The sequence below is a fragment of the Anas platyrhynchos genome, chromosome 10 (assembly GCF_047663525.1).
Source record: "Anas platyrhynchos isolate ZD024472 breed Pekin duck chromosome 10, IASCAAS_PekinDuck_T2T, whole genome shotgun sequence".
In the NCBI taxonomy this organism is placed as follows: domain Eukaryota; kingdom Metazoa; phylum Chordata; class Aves; order Anseriformes; family Anatidae; genus Anas; species Anas platyrhynchos.
The window spans coordinates 17,697,435-17,714,426 of record NC_092596.1 but is presented as its reverse complement, the minus strand read 5'-3'; the positions used below and the strand labels follow the sequence as shown (position 1 = coordinate 17,714,426).

General features: G+C 41.3%; 1 protein-coding gene across 5 annotated transcripts in view; it reads left to right on the top strand.

The window, feature by feature from the left end:
* Positions 1–16,992, top strand: part of FGF13 (fibroblast growth factor 13) — a 296,980-nt gene that overhangs the window by 241,254 nt on the left and 38,734 nt on the right. For all 5 annotated transcript variants that reach the window (XM_072043132.1, XM_072043133.1, XM_072043134.1 and 2 more), the window contains one exon: positions 4,293–4,396. In XM_072043132.1, coding sequence (XP_071899233.1) covers positions 4,293–4,396 — 104 coding nt within the window. The remainder of the gene's footprint in view (positions 1–4,292; positions 4,397–16,992) is intronic.

Here is a 16,992-nt window from a genome sequence, read left to right as displayed (position 1 = left end):
TTCTGGACATCAGCCTTCCAAAATGCTGTATGCTTGAACATAATGGTGCCCAGAAATGGTGGCAGCTGGGCTGTGATATCCAACTGTTCAAACATAGGAGAGTTTTTGTCATTAAAAAACACATGCTTTTGCATATATTCCTCTTTGTAAGATAAATGTGTAGACCTGAATGTCCTGTAGTCCTAAACTTATTCTAATAGCAACGTTTTTTTCAATGACATTTTCAAGAGAGACTGATTTTTGCTGGGTATCAGAGACCACATAATGGGCTTCCACTAAATCCTTGCTCAAGTGAATATTAGGTGGATCAGGCCCTCTAAAATTATTTCTTCTGATTTCTGGAGAGAGATCTCTCCTTTGCCCCATCTCTGTGCACCACAGGAGAGCCACAGAAGTTGTCCCCTTCCACATCGTAGAGGACCCCTACTCTGCTTCATTCTCTTCTTTACGTCCCTAAAGGATGTCATTGCTGTTCTCTTTTTTCATCTTCACCAAACATTTGCTCAATGACCATTTGCTTTGCATTGTAGTGAGATAATTAAAATTCCCCTTAACAGGGGGAACATCCTTAAATTCATCTGTGACCAGCAAAGTGGCTGCACAGCATTGGGGCTCTGCAACTGCAGCTTTTGGAGCAAACTAAAGTGATAGTCTGCTTGGTCTCCTTGTTTCAATGTCAGCGTTTGCCTCCTGCATTCATTTCAGGGATGGGGAGAGCTTGTGTCCCCTGTTTCAGGCTCCTGACAGCCTGGGCACAGGATTCCACCTTCGCCATCATTTGCTTCTGAGAGCTATTGGGAAGTTTGCCTGAGGATGCCCTTTGGCTCCTGACTTGCAAGCAATTATTTTGATCTCTGCAAACCCACTGTTTCACACATGGTTCACAAAAACAAGGTCGCATCCACAACTGCAAGGAGTTTAAAAGAAAGCTCAGATTTTGGAGCACAGTTTAGGCAAGAAGTGAAACATAGGGACAAGGAGCTATAGAGCTCACCAGTTGTCATTTTTAGCCAAGAGTCCATGTAATTTGAGGAAGTGCCTCGTGGAAGGGATTTCCTGGCTGAGAACCAGATTCTGCCTCATTTAACGTGTTAAATAAGGTAAGGTTTTAAATCAAGGCAGAATTTATTTCCCAGTTTTGGCAAGACAAAGAGATTTGAGGACTTGTATAACAGGGAAACATAGGAAGCAATACCCTGCTGAAGGTATGTGAAAGTCCAGGTGGCCAAGCCAAGGACGACGCAGATGTCACAGCAATGTATATGTTAATAAATCCAGCTGTGACCCACTGCCTCTATTTTGCAGCTCAAATTCTATGTCAGCTTGTATTGCACAATGGCTGTAACAAAGATCATCTCTCTCTTAGGCATTGCCACATTTTTCATTACGATGGATATTACATCCTTATTTTGCACAGTGCAAATGTAATAAGAAGAGGCTAGGATGCAAATAACTGCATTGTTTCATGCTAATGCAAACTGATCATAGTAGCAACCAATTTATTTTCCCATGGCTTTGTTGCCCCTCTTTCTGTTATATCCACCCCCGTGAGGGTCAACTACTAGAAATGCAATAGACTCCCATGCCTGTTGTCGGTGGCAGTAGGTGCTCATGGAGAAGGATGCTGCGCGGCTCTGCTCTTGGCCAGAATGCAGAGACTGTGTTACTCCCCCAGCAGCCTTTTTTTGCAAATTCCTATAGTCTGTGCTCTAGCAGCTGCCAATCCCACCAGCATCTACACCAGCTTCTGAGTGTGCCCACCCCTCGCCTTGCCTCAAAATAGAGCACGTACATTTATGGCAGGAAAACATTCTCAGCTGCGGAGGAGAGCAGCTGAGCATCCGGCGCAGCAAGTCCCCTAGCCTTCGCTCAGCATCCTGTCTCTGCTCACTTTGCCAAGTACAGCACAGCCAAGAATTGCTCAGTAAAGCCTGTCTTGGTGCCTTGTGGCTGCAAGCTCTATCTTCTTGACTGACCTAGGCTTTGCCCTGTCCTCAGCTGATCAACTGGCAGGTTGGTAGCACCATTTGCAGCGTAGCCCATACTTACACCCTTGCTTGTCCTACTCAAAAAAACACCGTTTAAAAGAGCATCTTTCAAAAGAGATCTCCAGGTTCTGCTTGGATACTGAGCTTTAAATTTTGCTCTCCTGCATAAATGGAGATCAGATGCTGCTTGTTGACGGTTGAACTGCAAAACTGGGCTCTCCTAGGGAGTGTTCTCTGAGTCAGATAGAATATTTTCTCCCACAGATAAATTCAAGCATTTGATAGAAAGAATGAGAAATCCATAGCTGAGCATTTTCCTTAGTGAAAGTCTACATTTTGTTTGCTAAAAACTGCACATAGCTAAGAGATTTTGTTTTAGTGAAGAGAAAGCCATTTCTGCTGATTTTGTGCTTGCAGGCGAGTGTGAGTAGGGGCTGTGTGCCTGTGTGTGTCTGCATGTACATTTGTGTATATGAAGGGGAAAGAAAAACATATACGTGACTTTAAGATCTCCTGCATTTATTAGTTCTGCATATTTCCACCTGGTCTGCTATATACAACCATTGTAGAAAAAGCAGAGAGCAGGAAATTCAGTGCTCAAAAGTGCCCTGAGCTCACAGCACAGCAACCGTAGTTTGTCGTGTGCCAGGACAGCCAGACAGGCTCTGTCCTCCAGGAGCCCATGGTACCCCTTATTCACCATGGCACCTCATCTTCACTGCTCCGTGGGGCTGAAATTCTCAGATAAACCCAGGGCAGCACAGGGAGGTCCAACTGGTTGACTGAGCAGAGGGTGTTTTCACCAGAAATTAGCTCTTCATCCCCAGGGCATTTCTAGCTATGCCTTTATTGAGGTAGGACGTGAATATATTTGTGCTTTCCTGGTTTGATACGTTTTTCACAAACCCACACCCAGAATTAAGGATCTGTACTAAACGCTGGCAGGCTATGAATTTTCTTGTAATTAAATATGATGATTATCAGGGTTGCCAGGCTGAAAAAGGTATTTATAAAGGGTCATAATTCTTTTGGAAAATAATAAAAATATTTCAAATTCATAATTCAGTTTTAAATTGGCTTCAGATAGTGCCCTTAAATACCAAAGTTCAGCCTGAAGCAGGCTGGAGTTCTATAGCCAAAGAATAGACCACTGGAAATAAGAGCCAGTTTGGCATTGCTTCACCCTAACTCTGCACTTACGCAGCAGTCTGGAAGATGTTTTGGGTTATTATAACAGCCCTTGAAAATTTTGTTAACTCCTCCTTTTTATTTTAATCCTGCATGTCATAGAATATTACGAGTTGGAAGGGACCCACAAAGATCATTGAGTCCAACTCTTGGGTCTGCACAGGACCACACAGAAATCAGACCCTATATCTGAGAGCGCTGTCCAAACATTGCTTGAACTCCGGCAGGCTCAATGCTGTGACTACCATATGAAACACAGAACACAACATTCAACTCATTATTACTTGTGTTCACTTTTAACATAGTTAAGAATCTAAGCCTTGGCAGAGCTTTGCTTATTTTAATAATTTGCCACTTTACAAACCAGTATCTCTTAAAAAAAAAAAAAAAAAAAAAAAAAAAAAAAGGGTTTCTCTGCTTATAAATATTGCCGCTATTAGTATGTATACAACCATAAATGTAAGCAGAACACTCAGAGCATCTCAACTTTGAAGAGACAGATTTAGGGCTTGATCTAAAGAATATGCTGTCATTTCATTGAATTTTGAGGTTATTTGACCCTGTTTATTCAAAACCATTCTTCTCTCAAAAAGACTAAACTAAACCAAGGTGTTTTAAGATGTTAATGAAGGGTTTTAACTTTTCTGAGTTTCATCTTGCTGCTCCTTTTTGTTCAAAAAACATTTACAGAATTTTATCTTAATTTGAAAAAGAAAAATAAAGAGATAATCTTGAAAAATGTTGGGGGTATTTTTTTCTTTTTTCCCCCCACATTTATTACCAGTAAAAAATAAATGACATTAAATTCTGTTCAATTCCAGCAGAATCTGACTTCTGCTCATGAGGCAGATGAGTTATTTCATCTCTCAGTACCTCCAGTTTATTATCTTCAGAAGGGGGCAAATATGCTGATCATCCTCTGTAGATAATTTCTGAGCTATCGGTAGAAATGTCTATATAAGACAAAGTAGCAGTATTGTTTCATAGCGCTCGCAGAAATTAATATATGCATGAATGGACGTGTTTTATTTGGTTCTAGTAATTATGGCTTAATTCTCTATCTAAACTGCATACTTTAAAGGATTAATTTTGCTTTCCATATGCTTTCTCTCCTAGCTTTGTTTAACCTCATACCTGTGGGTTTACGAGTGGTGGCGATTCAGGGGGTTCAAACAAAGTTGTATCTGGCAATGAACAGTGAAGGATACCTATACACATCAGTAAGTAAACATGAATTTTTGCTCTCACTTAAATGCTGATAAGATCTTTATAAATGAATAAGTTGTTGTTCAAAGGAATCCAATTATAACCTATAATGGAAGGATTTGACAGTGAATTGAATGAAGTGCTGATATTCTGGTTTAGCTTTTTTTTTTTTTTATTTTCCATTATAAATACATATGAAAGTATGGAATCAAATTGTGGTGCCTCGGATCCAAACTAATGATCCTGAAGTGTGAAATAAATAAAATTTTAAAAAGAATAAAACCCACAAAAACAGACAGGAAGCCCTCCCTTGGTCACTGGGGATTGATTACTCTAATCTGTGAGGAGTAGAGAGGAAAAAGGACAACTTGGTGAATCACATGCATGCCTGAACACGTTTTATATCTTCCAAACTAATCTCTATTGCTGTTATTAAAAGGGATTAGAGAAAGTTTTGTTTGTTTGTTTGTTTGGTCAGGGTTTTCAAATAGAAATGGAATTAAAATCTTAGGGCTTCAAGATACTGCATGAGTAAAGAAATGTTTCATTTAGCAATTTTGATCAAGAATGTCTGTTAATAATTTTCCTTGACATTTCTCAAGAGAGCAAACACAGTTTTCATGGAAAAAAAAAAAAAAGACATTTTTTAAAATAGACCATTTTTCAATTAAAAACATTTAGCTGAACTATGTTTAGGACTTTTTAATTATAAAGTCTTAGTAGATTTTTCCCAGGGAAAAAAAATAGAGGAAAATATAATTTATTATCTACCACAAATTATTCTCTTTTAAGAACAATTCCCTTGAGGTGGCCTTAATACTGGTAACAATTAAATAAACTTATTCAAATCTCTCATTTGTTTTGCAATCCTTACAGCTGGGACAACGGACCAGCTTTGTATATTTTTCCTCTTCTATCTGCAAAAGCAAATTAGAGGTGGATATGCTTTGGGACAAAGTAAAATTTCAGCGAGTGGCATCATACTCCATTTCCCTTTTTGCTCTGGCTATTTGCTCAACGTGGTTAATCCACAGATCCGTTTGTGGGGCTGTAGCCACACAGCCAGATCATGCAAAGCCCCCTTAATCCTGTGTAGTCATGGTCCTTTGACTGCGCAGTACTATTTACATTTGCACTGCAAATGTACCTTTGACTGCACTGTGTGCTTTCATTTACATTAGCATCCTCAGCCGTGCTTCTTTCTGGCTGTCCGCTCACCAATAGCGCACTGTGCCGTGCGGGCTTCTGCTGGCTCCATTCTGCCTCTGTGAACGTTACCTCGAATCACGAGTTGGGATAGGATAGAGTGATTTGTGCAATAAAGTGAAATTCTGTCATTGTGCACAGCGAACACGCTGGGTTTGAGTAGAGCAGATCTCTCATTGCAAGATACATGCTGGAAGAGTCGGATCTATTTTTGTAAAGGTTAAAAAAAATGCCATGATGCAGAAAATGGGATACAGACAAATTCAGACCTACAATGCAGTAGTAACTGGAAAGGGACCATCACTTCTAGTATCCCTAGATGTGCGGAGGTTGTAGCAGAATATAACACTTTTTTGATGAAGACCATCTTTTAGTTTGATGGGCTTGTAGGCACCTTATGCTGACCTCAGAGACTCATTTGGATTGTCATGGTTGACATTTGCATTGGTTAGAGGTAGTTCTTTGTGTTCTCATACGTTAACATGAATGGTGTCATCAATGAATCCTTTATTATCTGTGAACTTAATAGTTAATGCTATTGCAAAATTAGCTGGTGACATCCATCTATTTTTCCCTTATTAATAATGGGCATTCATGTTTCCTTATTAGGCAACTATATTTTCATTTATTTATTCATGTATTCTTCTTGAACCCGATAGGCTTAGCAAGGCCCTCAACAGACAACTGTAGTGTTGCTGTGTCCCAAATTCATATTTTTAAATGCTCTTTCACAAAGACAGGCATTCATTTAATGTGAAACTACTTTTCCAAATAAAGTTTCCACTCAAATTCTCAGTAATCTTGGTTTTATTACCTGGTGCCTCTTGTTGTTTTATTATTATTATTTTTATTATTTTATTTTATTTTTATTTTATTTTATTTTATTTTTATTTTACATTAATTGCTAGGCACTTTCTGGGCTTGAAAGGCAAAACCTAGCTCACAGCTCTGTTGATGTCCCTGGGAATGGACAGGGGCTAGTGAGGAGCCTCTGCCCCCTACTTCACCTGCTATGTGAACAAGTTGCCACAATTGCAGCTTCAGCACCACATTTTAAGTGTTTCTAGCCCTTCCTTTGCCGATAATGGTCTTTTCAGCAAGGCATACGGTCTGACAGTCTGTTACCTGAGAAATTAGCTCTATATTTTGGGCTGGATTCTTAGTTGATGTAAATGAGTCCCAAGAGAGCTCAGCTGATTTATACCAGCTGAACACTCACCTGTTCAAGGGATGCCAACAGGGAGCCTGGGGAAAAGATCAGCTCAAGTAAATGACATCCGTCTACACATCCTGAGGCTTTCCAAGCCCCTAAAGGGAGGTGTTCCTGAATGGGGTTTGTCAGGAGCAGGCAGATGGCAACACGGGATTGATCAGCAGCAAAACTCCCATAAAACACTGACAAACTCTTGAAGCAAGAACACAGGGAAAAATAGGAAGGTACTACAATTGTAGATAACTGTAATGGATAGTTGCACCGTTTTCAGAGAGAAATCAAATTAGCATTGATGATACAATGTAATAGGGAGAGACGGTACTGTGGTCCGTGTCATGATCACATGCTTTCAGTTTTATTGCAACTCTAAAGCTTCAGCTGTGTTTGTGTCTGCAAGGTTTACTTCAGGAGGTTACAGATTCATTTGGCAAATGACTTGAAAAACACCCCACTAACGTGTTGTCCCTGCTCCTTGCCCTGTGCCGCCGTCTGTGCCTCACTCTCGATAGTGCCTTTCAGCCTGAAACACTTCCAAAACACTGCGCCTGATAAAGAGGCCATTAAGTCCCTGGCAATTACCCCGCTGGTAGATAGGTAAATAAGTCATCTGGCTTACCGAGAATAAATGGAGGCTCAGCTAAGTGCTTTCCCATACTCACCCAGGAAAGCGTAGACTTTAGGACTGATATACCAAGTGTCCCATTTCCATGTGTATCTTGCACTAAACCATATTGCTAAATCACAATTCCTTTTCCTTTGACAGATTGTAGCAAATTCTTGTGCTTTGTTCCTTGTGGTATATTTTTTAGTTTTGAACTGAATTGGCTGAGGTGATTCTGGGTATCTTGCGTATGTAGAAAATATGTCCTGGCCACAATGCATATTACAGTGGGTGGCAGATAGAGAATATCTGTGGATGCAGTTTGCCGATTTGATTAGCTCTGGCTTTGGCCTCACCCCTTTCCCCCAGCAGTCTGTCAGGACAGTGATTCAGGTGTCTGTCCTCAAAGGCAGTCTGCAGTGTGGCTTGCTTCTGATCCAGTGACTATACTCAAGAGTGAGGTGAATTTGCTCCATGAGGGGATCACTGAAGTATAATAAATCTGCAGAGAACAGATATCTGTAGTTGACTGCCAGACTTCATAGATAGTTTGCGGCGTCTGTCAGTTAGAGCAAAAATAAGATCTTTAATGTAATGATAAAAGCTCCTCAGGACAGCAACTCAGCTAAGAAAGAAAAAATATATATATATCTATTTATGTATATATATTAAAATACATATCTTAAGAGATGCATTAAAAGTCCTTGAGTACAGAGAAGGGAAGTGACCTTGGCTGTGTGCTCATGACACTCTAAGCACTGCATGTCTCCCCTCCACACAGGCAGGAAAATGTGCCTTCATATCGCAGAATAACACCCCATTTTTTTTTTTATTTTTTTATTTTTTTCTCTAGCATGTTTCCTACTAAAGTCAAGGGGAACTACATCTCCCAAGTTGAACTCACCCTTAAGATTTTCCTTGTTGGGACCTTGGGAGCTATTGAAGCTGTAACTATTCCTGCTGTTTGATACTTGGGCATACCTGAAAATGAAAGCACAGGGTTTAATTTATCCCTCCTTACACCAGTGTTATGCTGCTGTAAGGTGACTTAATCAGTGTTATGGCACTGTCGTCTTACATAACCACTTTAATGAATCACGCCCTTTTGTATTTTAGGAATGCTTTTATTTTATCTTATTTTTCTTTCTATGAACAACCACATCTTTCAGAAGACCAAGATCTATGCTAAGCTTGATTTTTTTCTGGCTCCATACCCTATGAATTTCTTGTGTGTGTGTGTGTTTGTTTTTTTGTCTTTTTTTCATTGTCTTGCACAAAAGAGTGAAAAATATTTTAAGGATCTGTTTGTCAGATGTAGTCCTAGAGTTATTGCTTTCTCATTAAAGCGATTGTGATTTGACAGAAAAGGCTCACGGTGATACAGAGCAGCAGCTGAGAGAAGTTCATTAAAGGGAAGGCGTATATGCACTAGGTGAAAAGAACTGAGTGTGCTGTTTGAATTCTACATAGGTTGAAACATAACCCATATCACAGGAATTTTCAAAGCTTAGCCTAAGAAAAACTATCTGCATATTTTCCAGAAACTATCGTGTCAGAGTTTTAAAATCATTTAATGATTTTCTGTGAGGTGCGTATATCTCCTATAGAATATTTCAGCTTATGTAATTGTGTTCTTGTTTAGCCTGTATATATCATGACAAAACGTAAAATTAAATAGATGTGCTGCTCATTGCATCTTTCTGACTGGTCTTAGGGCCTGTGCCACTCAGCTTGTGAGGAGTGTGTGTTTTTCACCTCACTCTGTGATTTGCCAAAGCATCTGGTTTAATAGTGTCATACATGAGTAAGCTTGTAGCTTCTCCCAGCTGGGTCAGGCAGACAGGTGTAGAGGAGAATGTGGGTTCGAGGAGTCCCCAGTTTGGCTTTCCCTTTCCCAGCCTTTTCCTTTTCCCCCTTGTGTGGACAAGGGCTGCCTGAAATGCCTGGTTCCCCAGCAGTGCTCCAGGGAGGGGGGCAGTGGGACAAAGCCTTTTCCTATCCCATCCCTGGGCTGAGCAAAGCCCTTGGGGGCAGATGGGGGCAGACACAGTGCACTTTTGCTGCTGCCAGCTCTCCAGTCCCCAGGAAACACAACTGCTCACCTGAAGCAGCTCCTTCAGTGCCTGGGATCTGCATGTTGGGTCCGAAGCACCAGCTCTACCATCTCCTCCTTCAGGTCTGCACTGCAACTGCTCGCTAAGGTCGACAGAGCCCATGTCTATGAGCAGCCCTTTGCCTTGAGAAAGTGTGACAGAATCCAGTCTGCCCTTCCTCCCACAGTCTTTTAGCTCATCTGTTGGAAATTCACGACGTTCAGCTTTTTATAGGATGGGCATTAGGAAATGTGCTCAATGGAGATGTTTATGCTTCCTCTGTTAGCTTTGTTACGATGCCCAATACGTTTGAGTTAATAGAGCTTCTGTAGATGACTTAATTTTGCCGTTTCTTGTCTGATGCACTCGGTAGAGAGTTAGCATGGGTTTATGAGGAGCACTTTGATAAAATTATGCGCAGGGCATTATACACATAATTTACTCTAAGACAGCATTCAGCTATCATTGTCCTCTGATGATAAATAGATTGTCATATGTTTGTTACCTGCACATAAATTAAATACAGTATGAATTGTGCATGTTGATTATAGCCAAAAAATGTGAAACATGATTAAATTCTCAGAGTGCTTCAAGAATTGTTTTGGTGAATTGGAGAGAAGAGAAGTTTGTGCATATTTTAATACTGAGCAGAGCATCAGTGACCTTCTGTAGCAAATGGGAATGGCTGGGGCATTTATAATGAATTACTGGCAAAGAACATTTCACCACCTCAGAGAAATAGCACAAACCAAGAGATAGGGGAAATAATCAAAAGCTTCATCTAGTTAAATTTGCATGTCAGTGTAAATCATTTTTTACCACGAATGCTTAAGTACCAACTATACCTTAATATAGTTCATTCTCTTCAGTGATAGGGTCTTAGATGCAGCTGCAGCATGTTTTTCTTTTCATCACAACACTTTGCTTTGTGCTGGAGAAACAGGCAACGTCCTAACAACGAGGATGTGAGGCATCGTGCTGACAGCCCTGGCTGCCCCCTGCCATAAGGCAAAGTGGGAAGTGGGCAGGAGAGGTGTGGGATCAGCGCCGAGACAGGAGCATGTTCTCTGGAGGCTCTTGGGCACTGCAGGACCAGCCCATACTGATAAACATTTTCTGACACCTTCAGCTACAGACACAGCTTTAAATTATGCCAGCAGCTCAGCAGATGCAAACCATCTGCACTTTGGTTCAGTCCTACAGCAGTGTTACAGCACAGAGATGGATGCTGGCCAGAGAGAAGCCTTGGTCGGTCTCCGTGCAGCATCACCACTCCTGCTAATGCTGCCCTGATGGCTGCTGCCTGGCCCAGGCTGTGCTCACAGGCTCAGCCCGTTACCAGAAAATCTGACTGTGAGGTTTTGGGGTTGGTTGTGAGCCGGACTGCATGTAGCTGTTTTGTTCGGGTGCTTGCTTCTGCTGGAATCAGCATGATTCCAAATTTCAGGAGACAGACTGCCTGCCGTTTCCAGCTGCGAAGGGTGGAGGCATTGCCTTCCCATGAGAGAATTATTAAGAGATTCAGCAAGCTGAAATTATTGAAGCTATTATGCTGCTTTTCTTTACAAGTCATCCCCAAGGTGTCTGAAATCCACAGAGGTGCTGCTGTGCATCCAGTCCTCGCTGCGGGTGGTGGGAGCTGAGGGTGCTCAGCACCTTCTAAGATGAGGCATCATAAGAGGAGACCAAGCATGAGAAAATGATGCTTCAGGACTGCGTGCTGCACAGACCTTACCAGCCTGCTGTTAGATGCCTGTGCAATGGTTTCCTAACAGAGTGGCTGTTAAAAATCAGCAGAGAAATTGTTATTTTTACGAGAACAGGTTCAATGTCCAGTGAGAGAAATAACATACAGGTGAAGTAGATAAAAGACTAAAAGTGCATCTACTCTCTCTTTGTCAGTCATTTGTTAATCAATGTCAAAGTCCTCAAGAGATTGAAAGTCTTTTGAAAACTCAGACTTTGGATGTTGCTCAAAGCAGAGGTTTGGGACTCAGCAATCTCAGCAATGGGGCTGCAATGGCAACGTGGCCCCTGAGGCCCATTTTTTCAGTTCATTTCACTGCTTGCTGAGGTGACAGTGGCACAAAACTGGCATCAAACAAACAAAAAAAAACATTGGCAAAACTTGAAGCTGGACCCGAGCTAGGTAGTTTGGCACCTGGATTGCACACAGCTAGCTTCCAGCAGTGTGGTTCGGCCCCACTCCAGCACACGAGGAATACCGAGTACCAGGACTTGAAGCTACTCACAACTCCTTGCTGTCACGTTGCAAAGCATGTTTGGCAAGCAAGCGTTGTAAGTAGATAAGGGCTTGAGCAGACGGCGTGAGTTGCAAAGTGTGAGAAAAAGAGCACTGCCAGGTTCTCAGCGTGTTCAGTTTGGAGCGCGTATTCAGATCACCAAAGGACGGGTTATGTTGCTATGATTCAGCAGAGCCAACAAGAGAAATGCGGCTTTTCTCTTCTAAATTTGCTGTGAATGCTGCAGTTTGTGACTGGGCTGTCTGTGCCGGCGGCATAGGTGCCTGTAGGGTGACGTGTGCCTACTCCCTGCCAGGGTTTGGCTCTTTTGCAGTTTGCCAGCAAAATATGTATATTAATATTTATGTGGGGTTCTGGATTGCTGCATTTTTCCCCTGATACGTATGAAAAAAAAAAAAAAAAAACACCTCAAAATCAGAAATGAGATGTTTCCGAATTTACCTGCTTTCTTAGAACATGGCTTAATTAAAAGAAAACACCACTATGAAATAGCAGCCTCTCTCCTATGCTTGACTTTCCCTCTAGAAGGCTGTCTGCCTTCCCATCTCCTGCCCAGAAGGGCTTCCCTCCCTCTCGTGCTGCAGATCGAGCTAATGAGCAGCTCTTGTCACGGTGACTCAGCAGAGCTTCTGCCTCATTGCACTGGCTCCCTGACTGGCCGAGGAAATGGCTCACCTCGCCGGCAGCCTGCTGCTCGCTGCCAGAGCCTGTCAGAAGATGAACATCTGAACAAGGATGCTGGAGCAATCAAAGGCAGACTCCGAGGACTCTCCAAACCAACAAGAAGAACCTTTCAGATCACCTACTGGAAAACAAACTCAGAACTTCCATAGAAACTAATCAAGGATCACGCTTATTAAATCTGCAGAAGGTGCCTTTGCTCAGCAGGTGCTAGGATGGGAACTCAGGGCAAATGGGATGCCAAGGATGATATCGTTTAAGTGAGCTCAAAAAGTCAGGCAAATTCCTGAAAGTTAAGCACTGCAAAATACAATGATATCATGTTTGACTTAGCAATGTCCTGAATCATAGCTCAGCTGAGGCTGGGGAAGTGTGCTGAGAAAATCCTGAAATGAAATTCCCTTTTTCTCATACTTTTACATAGGCACCCGCAGTTAGCCAAGAACAGAGAGAGGCTGTTTGGCTGGAGGGTTGTCTGGCTATGAGTACAGCCTGAGAAAGTTGAAATCTTACTGGTTTGTCCTGCCTCTGGGTCCCGTTGACATTTTCTTGATTTTCTTCATTCAAATGGGTTCATTTTGCAGAGGCTGCTGGTGCTCTGATAAGAAATCTTCTGAAGTACTGGGTAACACCAGTTAAGGATATGCAGGAAAAATGTGGTTGTGATGAGAGCATGGGTCTTGGGGTATGGTGGGCTGTCAGAAAAGCTGAATGAGAAGACAGAAATGTGCTTGTTCCTGCGTCTGTTCCTGTGTGTGTCTGCTCCCATGTAAGCATAGTCCAGGGCATGGCTGGGAGCGTTAGCTGTTGCAGCAGTGCTAGCGCAAACAAAATTTGGGAGCTCCTGGGCTATCAGTAAGTAAAGGGCAGTTCAGATCCCAAAACAACTCTCCATCAAAACCATGCTAGCATCCTAAGCATATCTGTTGTGTGGGGGTATTCAGAGTGACTTTATTAAACACATTTTTGTGTCTTTTTATCTTCATGTAGTCCTGCAGTTGCGACAGTGCTAAGAGGAAGTGAATTCAGTTCTGCTCCTACTTGGCAGCCTTGAGAGAAGTGTTTACTGCTTTCTGCTGATTTACATCCTTGCAAACCCACTGAAAGCATCCTTTTCCTGGCAGAACTTTTATTGCAAGTGATGAGGTGCGAAAACTGAGAATCCAGCTTGACTCTGAAAGTTCAAATTGCATCTGCAGTGTTGTCAATCAAAAGGCATCTTTTGAAGCATATATGAGCAAACCTGATGGGGATTCAATGGGCAAGAAAAAAATTGTGTCATAATCCCCAAGATTCTGGGATTTATGATTGCTTTTGGGAGCTGCAGCACAACTGAAAGAGGTTTCCAAGGGAAACTCCATTGCTTCAGTTGCAGAGAGCATGAATGTCATCCTCATGGTATGCCTTCTTGGTACCAAAAAGAAAGGAGCCTGTACAAATCCTAGAAAGCAGGATATGCATTGTGTGTGATACAGAAGCTAGTCAGGGTGAAATTCAACACAGTATTTGTCATACTTAAGTTACGTCCTTGAAGTTTGTTTCAGAAACCAACTTTTTAAAATATAAGCTACTTCTTGGAGGGAGGCCTGCTGAGTTCCTGGATGGAAAAGCTAGAAAGGGTCTGGGGAAGAAGAAAAATCTGTTCTATAAAAATCAAATCAAGAAACTTAATTTCTGTATTGAGCTGCTTTCATTATGCAATCTAGGATTAACAAAGGAATGTGAAATTTAGAATGGAATAGGGAACCTTTGGATATAATGCCAATATAATAGCCTTTACAGCAGATTGGATGCTTTAAATAATTGAACAGATAAGACCTTTCATATTTTATTTTGTGTGGATGCTACAGGTGTATCATATTGTTTTTAACTTTTGTAATTTTGCCCAAACAGCAGTGAATATTGAGCAGTATGGTTCCAAAATTAAATCCACTGGAGAGCTGGGCAAAACAAGCATAATAATTGGTGAAGTAAAGTTCTGTTATTTAAAACCTTGGGAGGTATCTAAAAAAACATACAGAGCTAGATTCAGAAACACATCACAAGAGGCTGTCTGCTTTACGAGGCATCTTCTCCTTTCCTTGCTCTGATGACATTGACTTTCACATGAATGCATATGCAATTTAGACCTTCCATCCTTATCTCCAGAGCATTCTCAGATGTAAATAAAAGGCTACTATGAAACAGAAGCATTCCTCTTGAACCCGAGTATTAGTGGGACCTTGCAATTGAGTGGACTGGGAAAGGACAAACCTCAAAGGGTTTGGGAGGATGTTTCCTTGAATGACAACTCCAGGACTCAATGTTTTATCAAAGTGGTCCTAGCAAACTGGAAAGAGTGGACTATTTCTTACGCTTCCAGTGTGAGCAGATTCCAACTAATCTGCAAGACCTACTGTATTTTTAAAATGATTATATCTCTTGGAGCTGGTAGACAAATTAGAAGCAGAGTTTCATAAATATTAAGGCTTCAGTTCAGATTTGAGGCAAAGGTTCACATCAATTCTCATTCCATTCTCGTTATTTCACACCAGTGTGCTCAAATCTAGAGGAGCATCTGCTGCCAGCTGAGCCATATTGACACTGACAGAAGGCACAATAAGCTCAGAGTAAATAAGTGAATGATCTGAAACAGAACAAAAAGCCAAAGAAAATCTAATAAGAGGAATAGACACATTTTGAAATGCAGATCTTTTCCCTTCACCTGATGAACCAAGAGTTTAATGAGCTTCATATCACAAACTTTTTCTCATATAAGTAATCCTTACTCAAGCAAGCAGACTAATTGAATGCCTGCCAGAGGGGAAAAAAAATATTTGAGTTAGATTTGCAGGATTTAGACAGGACAGCAATTGATTTTCAATATGAAATTTGTGAGATTTAAAAACATGAACAAAGCATTTAGGAGGCCAGTGAACCTCAATGACTAAAATAAGTCCCTCTTTGCTTGGAGTCAGATCCCAAGGTCTGGAGTAGTCATCGAGAATAGGGAGAGCAGAAGACTCCACCCCTGGATGTCCAGAGGGTTTATTCGGTTTTGTGTGCAAGATTTGAGCCCTTGGCTTGGAACCTTCTCTGGAACTGGATGTCCAGGTCTTCATTCACACTTGTATAGTAGCTGAAATGTGAAGGTTTCCTATGATATAGGTTTGGCAAGTGCAGAACCAGGTGTGTTGTTCATAAAAAATACCTCTCTTCAAAGGCTTCAGATTTTTGCACATTTCTTTTTAGGGCTTAACATTTTCTGGTAGACCATACAAAAATCTCTATTTCTCCAGGTGCAGGGGAATGTTTGCAGGCGGCTCTTTCTGTAGTGTTATCATGGCACCAGGAGCACTGTGATAAGGTCTAACAGCATAGCATCCTTTCTTCTCACACCTTTCTGTGGAAGGCACTGTGTTCCTGGTATCACAGAAAAGCAAGGATGATTGCACGCATGTTACCACTTTTGGATGTCATGAAAGCATAGCCAACTTCACTCACCTATTTTGGAAAATCTTGACTTTAATTTATGCTTTAGCTGCCTCTGTGTGAAACAGAGATTTAATGTGTATTCTAGGCAGAGACGCTGGGAGCTTGCTTCATGGGCAGTAGAATTGGACACAGACATCCTTAGGCTTTTTCTTGGGGAATTTGTTGCAGCTGTGATAGTAAAGGCATGAAAGAGCTTTACACAAATTGTTGATTTCTACCACATTAGTTAATTGTTTCTCAAATTTGCATTTCTAATCAGTGAGATACCAAAACACCTGTATTCTCTAATTGTTGCAGTAATAGTTTGTATTTCCTTTAGCTATGCTTATAGGAACAATGCCAGAAAGGCAAGCATATATTATAAATACCTGTTAGCTCTTACAAGTAAATTACAAATAATATTTTTCTTCATAAAATTATGTCCAGCAGCAATGTCAAGGAGAAGGTATTCCTTGCTCATCAGCCAATAGCCATTGCACTGATAATGTATCTTCCTGAACAGCATTGATTTGGTAGCACTAAGGGCACCATCTCTATCACAAAGCCTAGGAAATGTTAATTTTAGAGGCCATACAGTGATTTCTCCATGATGAGTCCCTGAAGATTTTGAAGTTTTCAGCTGAGAAAGGGGATAGGCTTGGTCTGCATGTGGCTTAAGTCTACTTGTACTAAGGAAATCAACCTAATTTTGTGCTGTTAACCAAGGAGATGGGTACAGTCACCCTGGCTTGGCTATGAATCATAGGATGAAGCTTCATTTACTACTCAATGGCACACCCTCTGCACTTGCAGACCTTCACTTTATTATCACGGGAATGACAGTCAAAGACGACAAGCATTTTTTTTCCCCTCTCAATTAATTTGAAGCTTTCCTTTGTTGAGCAGTTTTGTTTCCCTCTGGCTCTGATAGTCTCCTAAACAGCAGTTGCTTCTCTTGTGAAACAATTGGAGTTAATGTGGGTAATTGTGATAGTTATGGCCTTTACTTTTTGATATAGCAATTATCCAATCTGTATTTTTTTCTGAGTCAAACAATGTTGGTAAAATTAAGTCGTCATTAGACTGAGCTGTCTGGAGA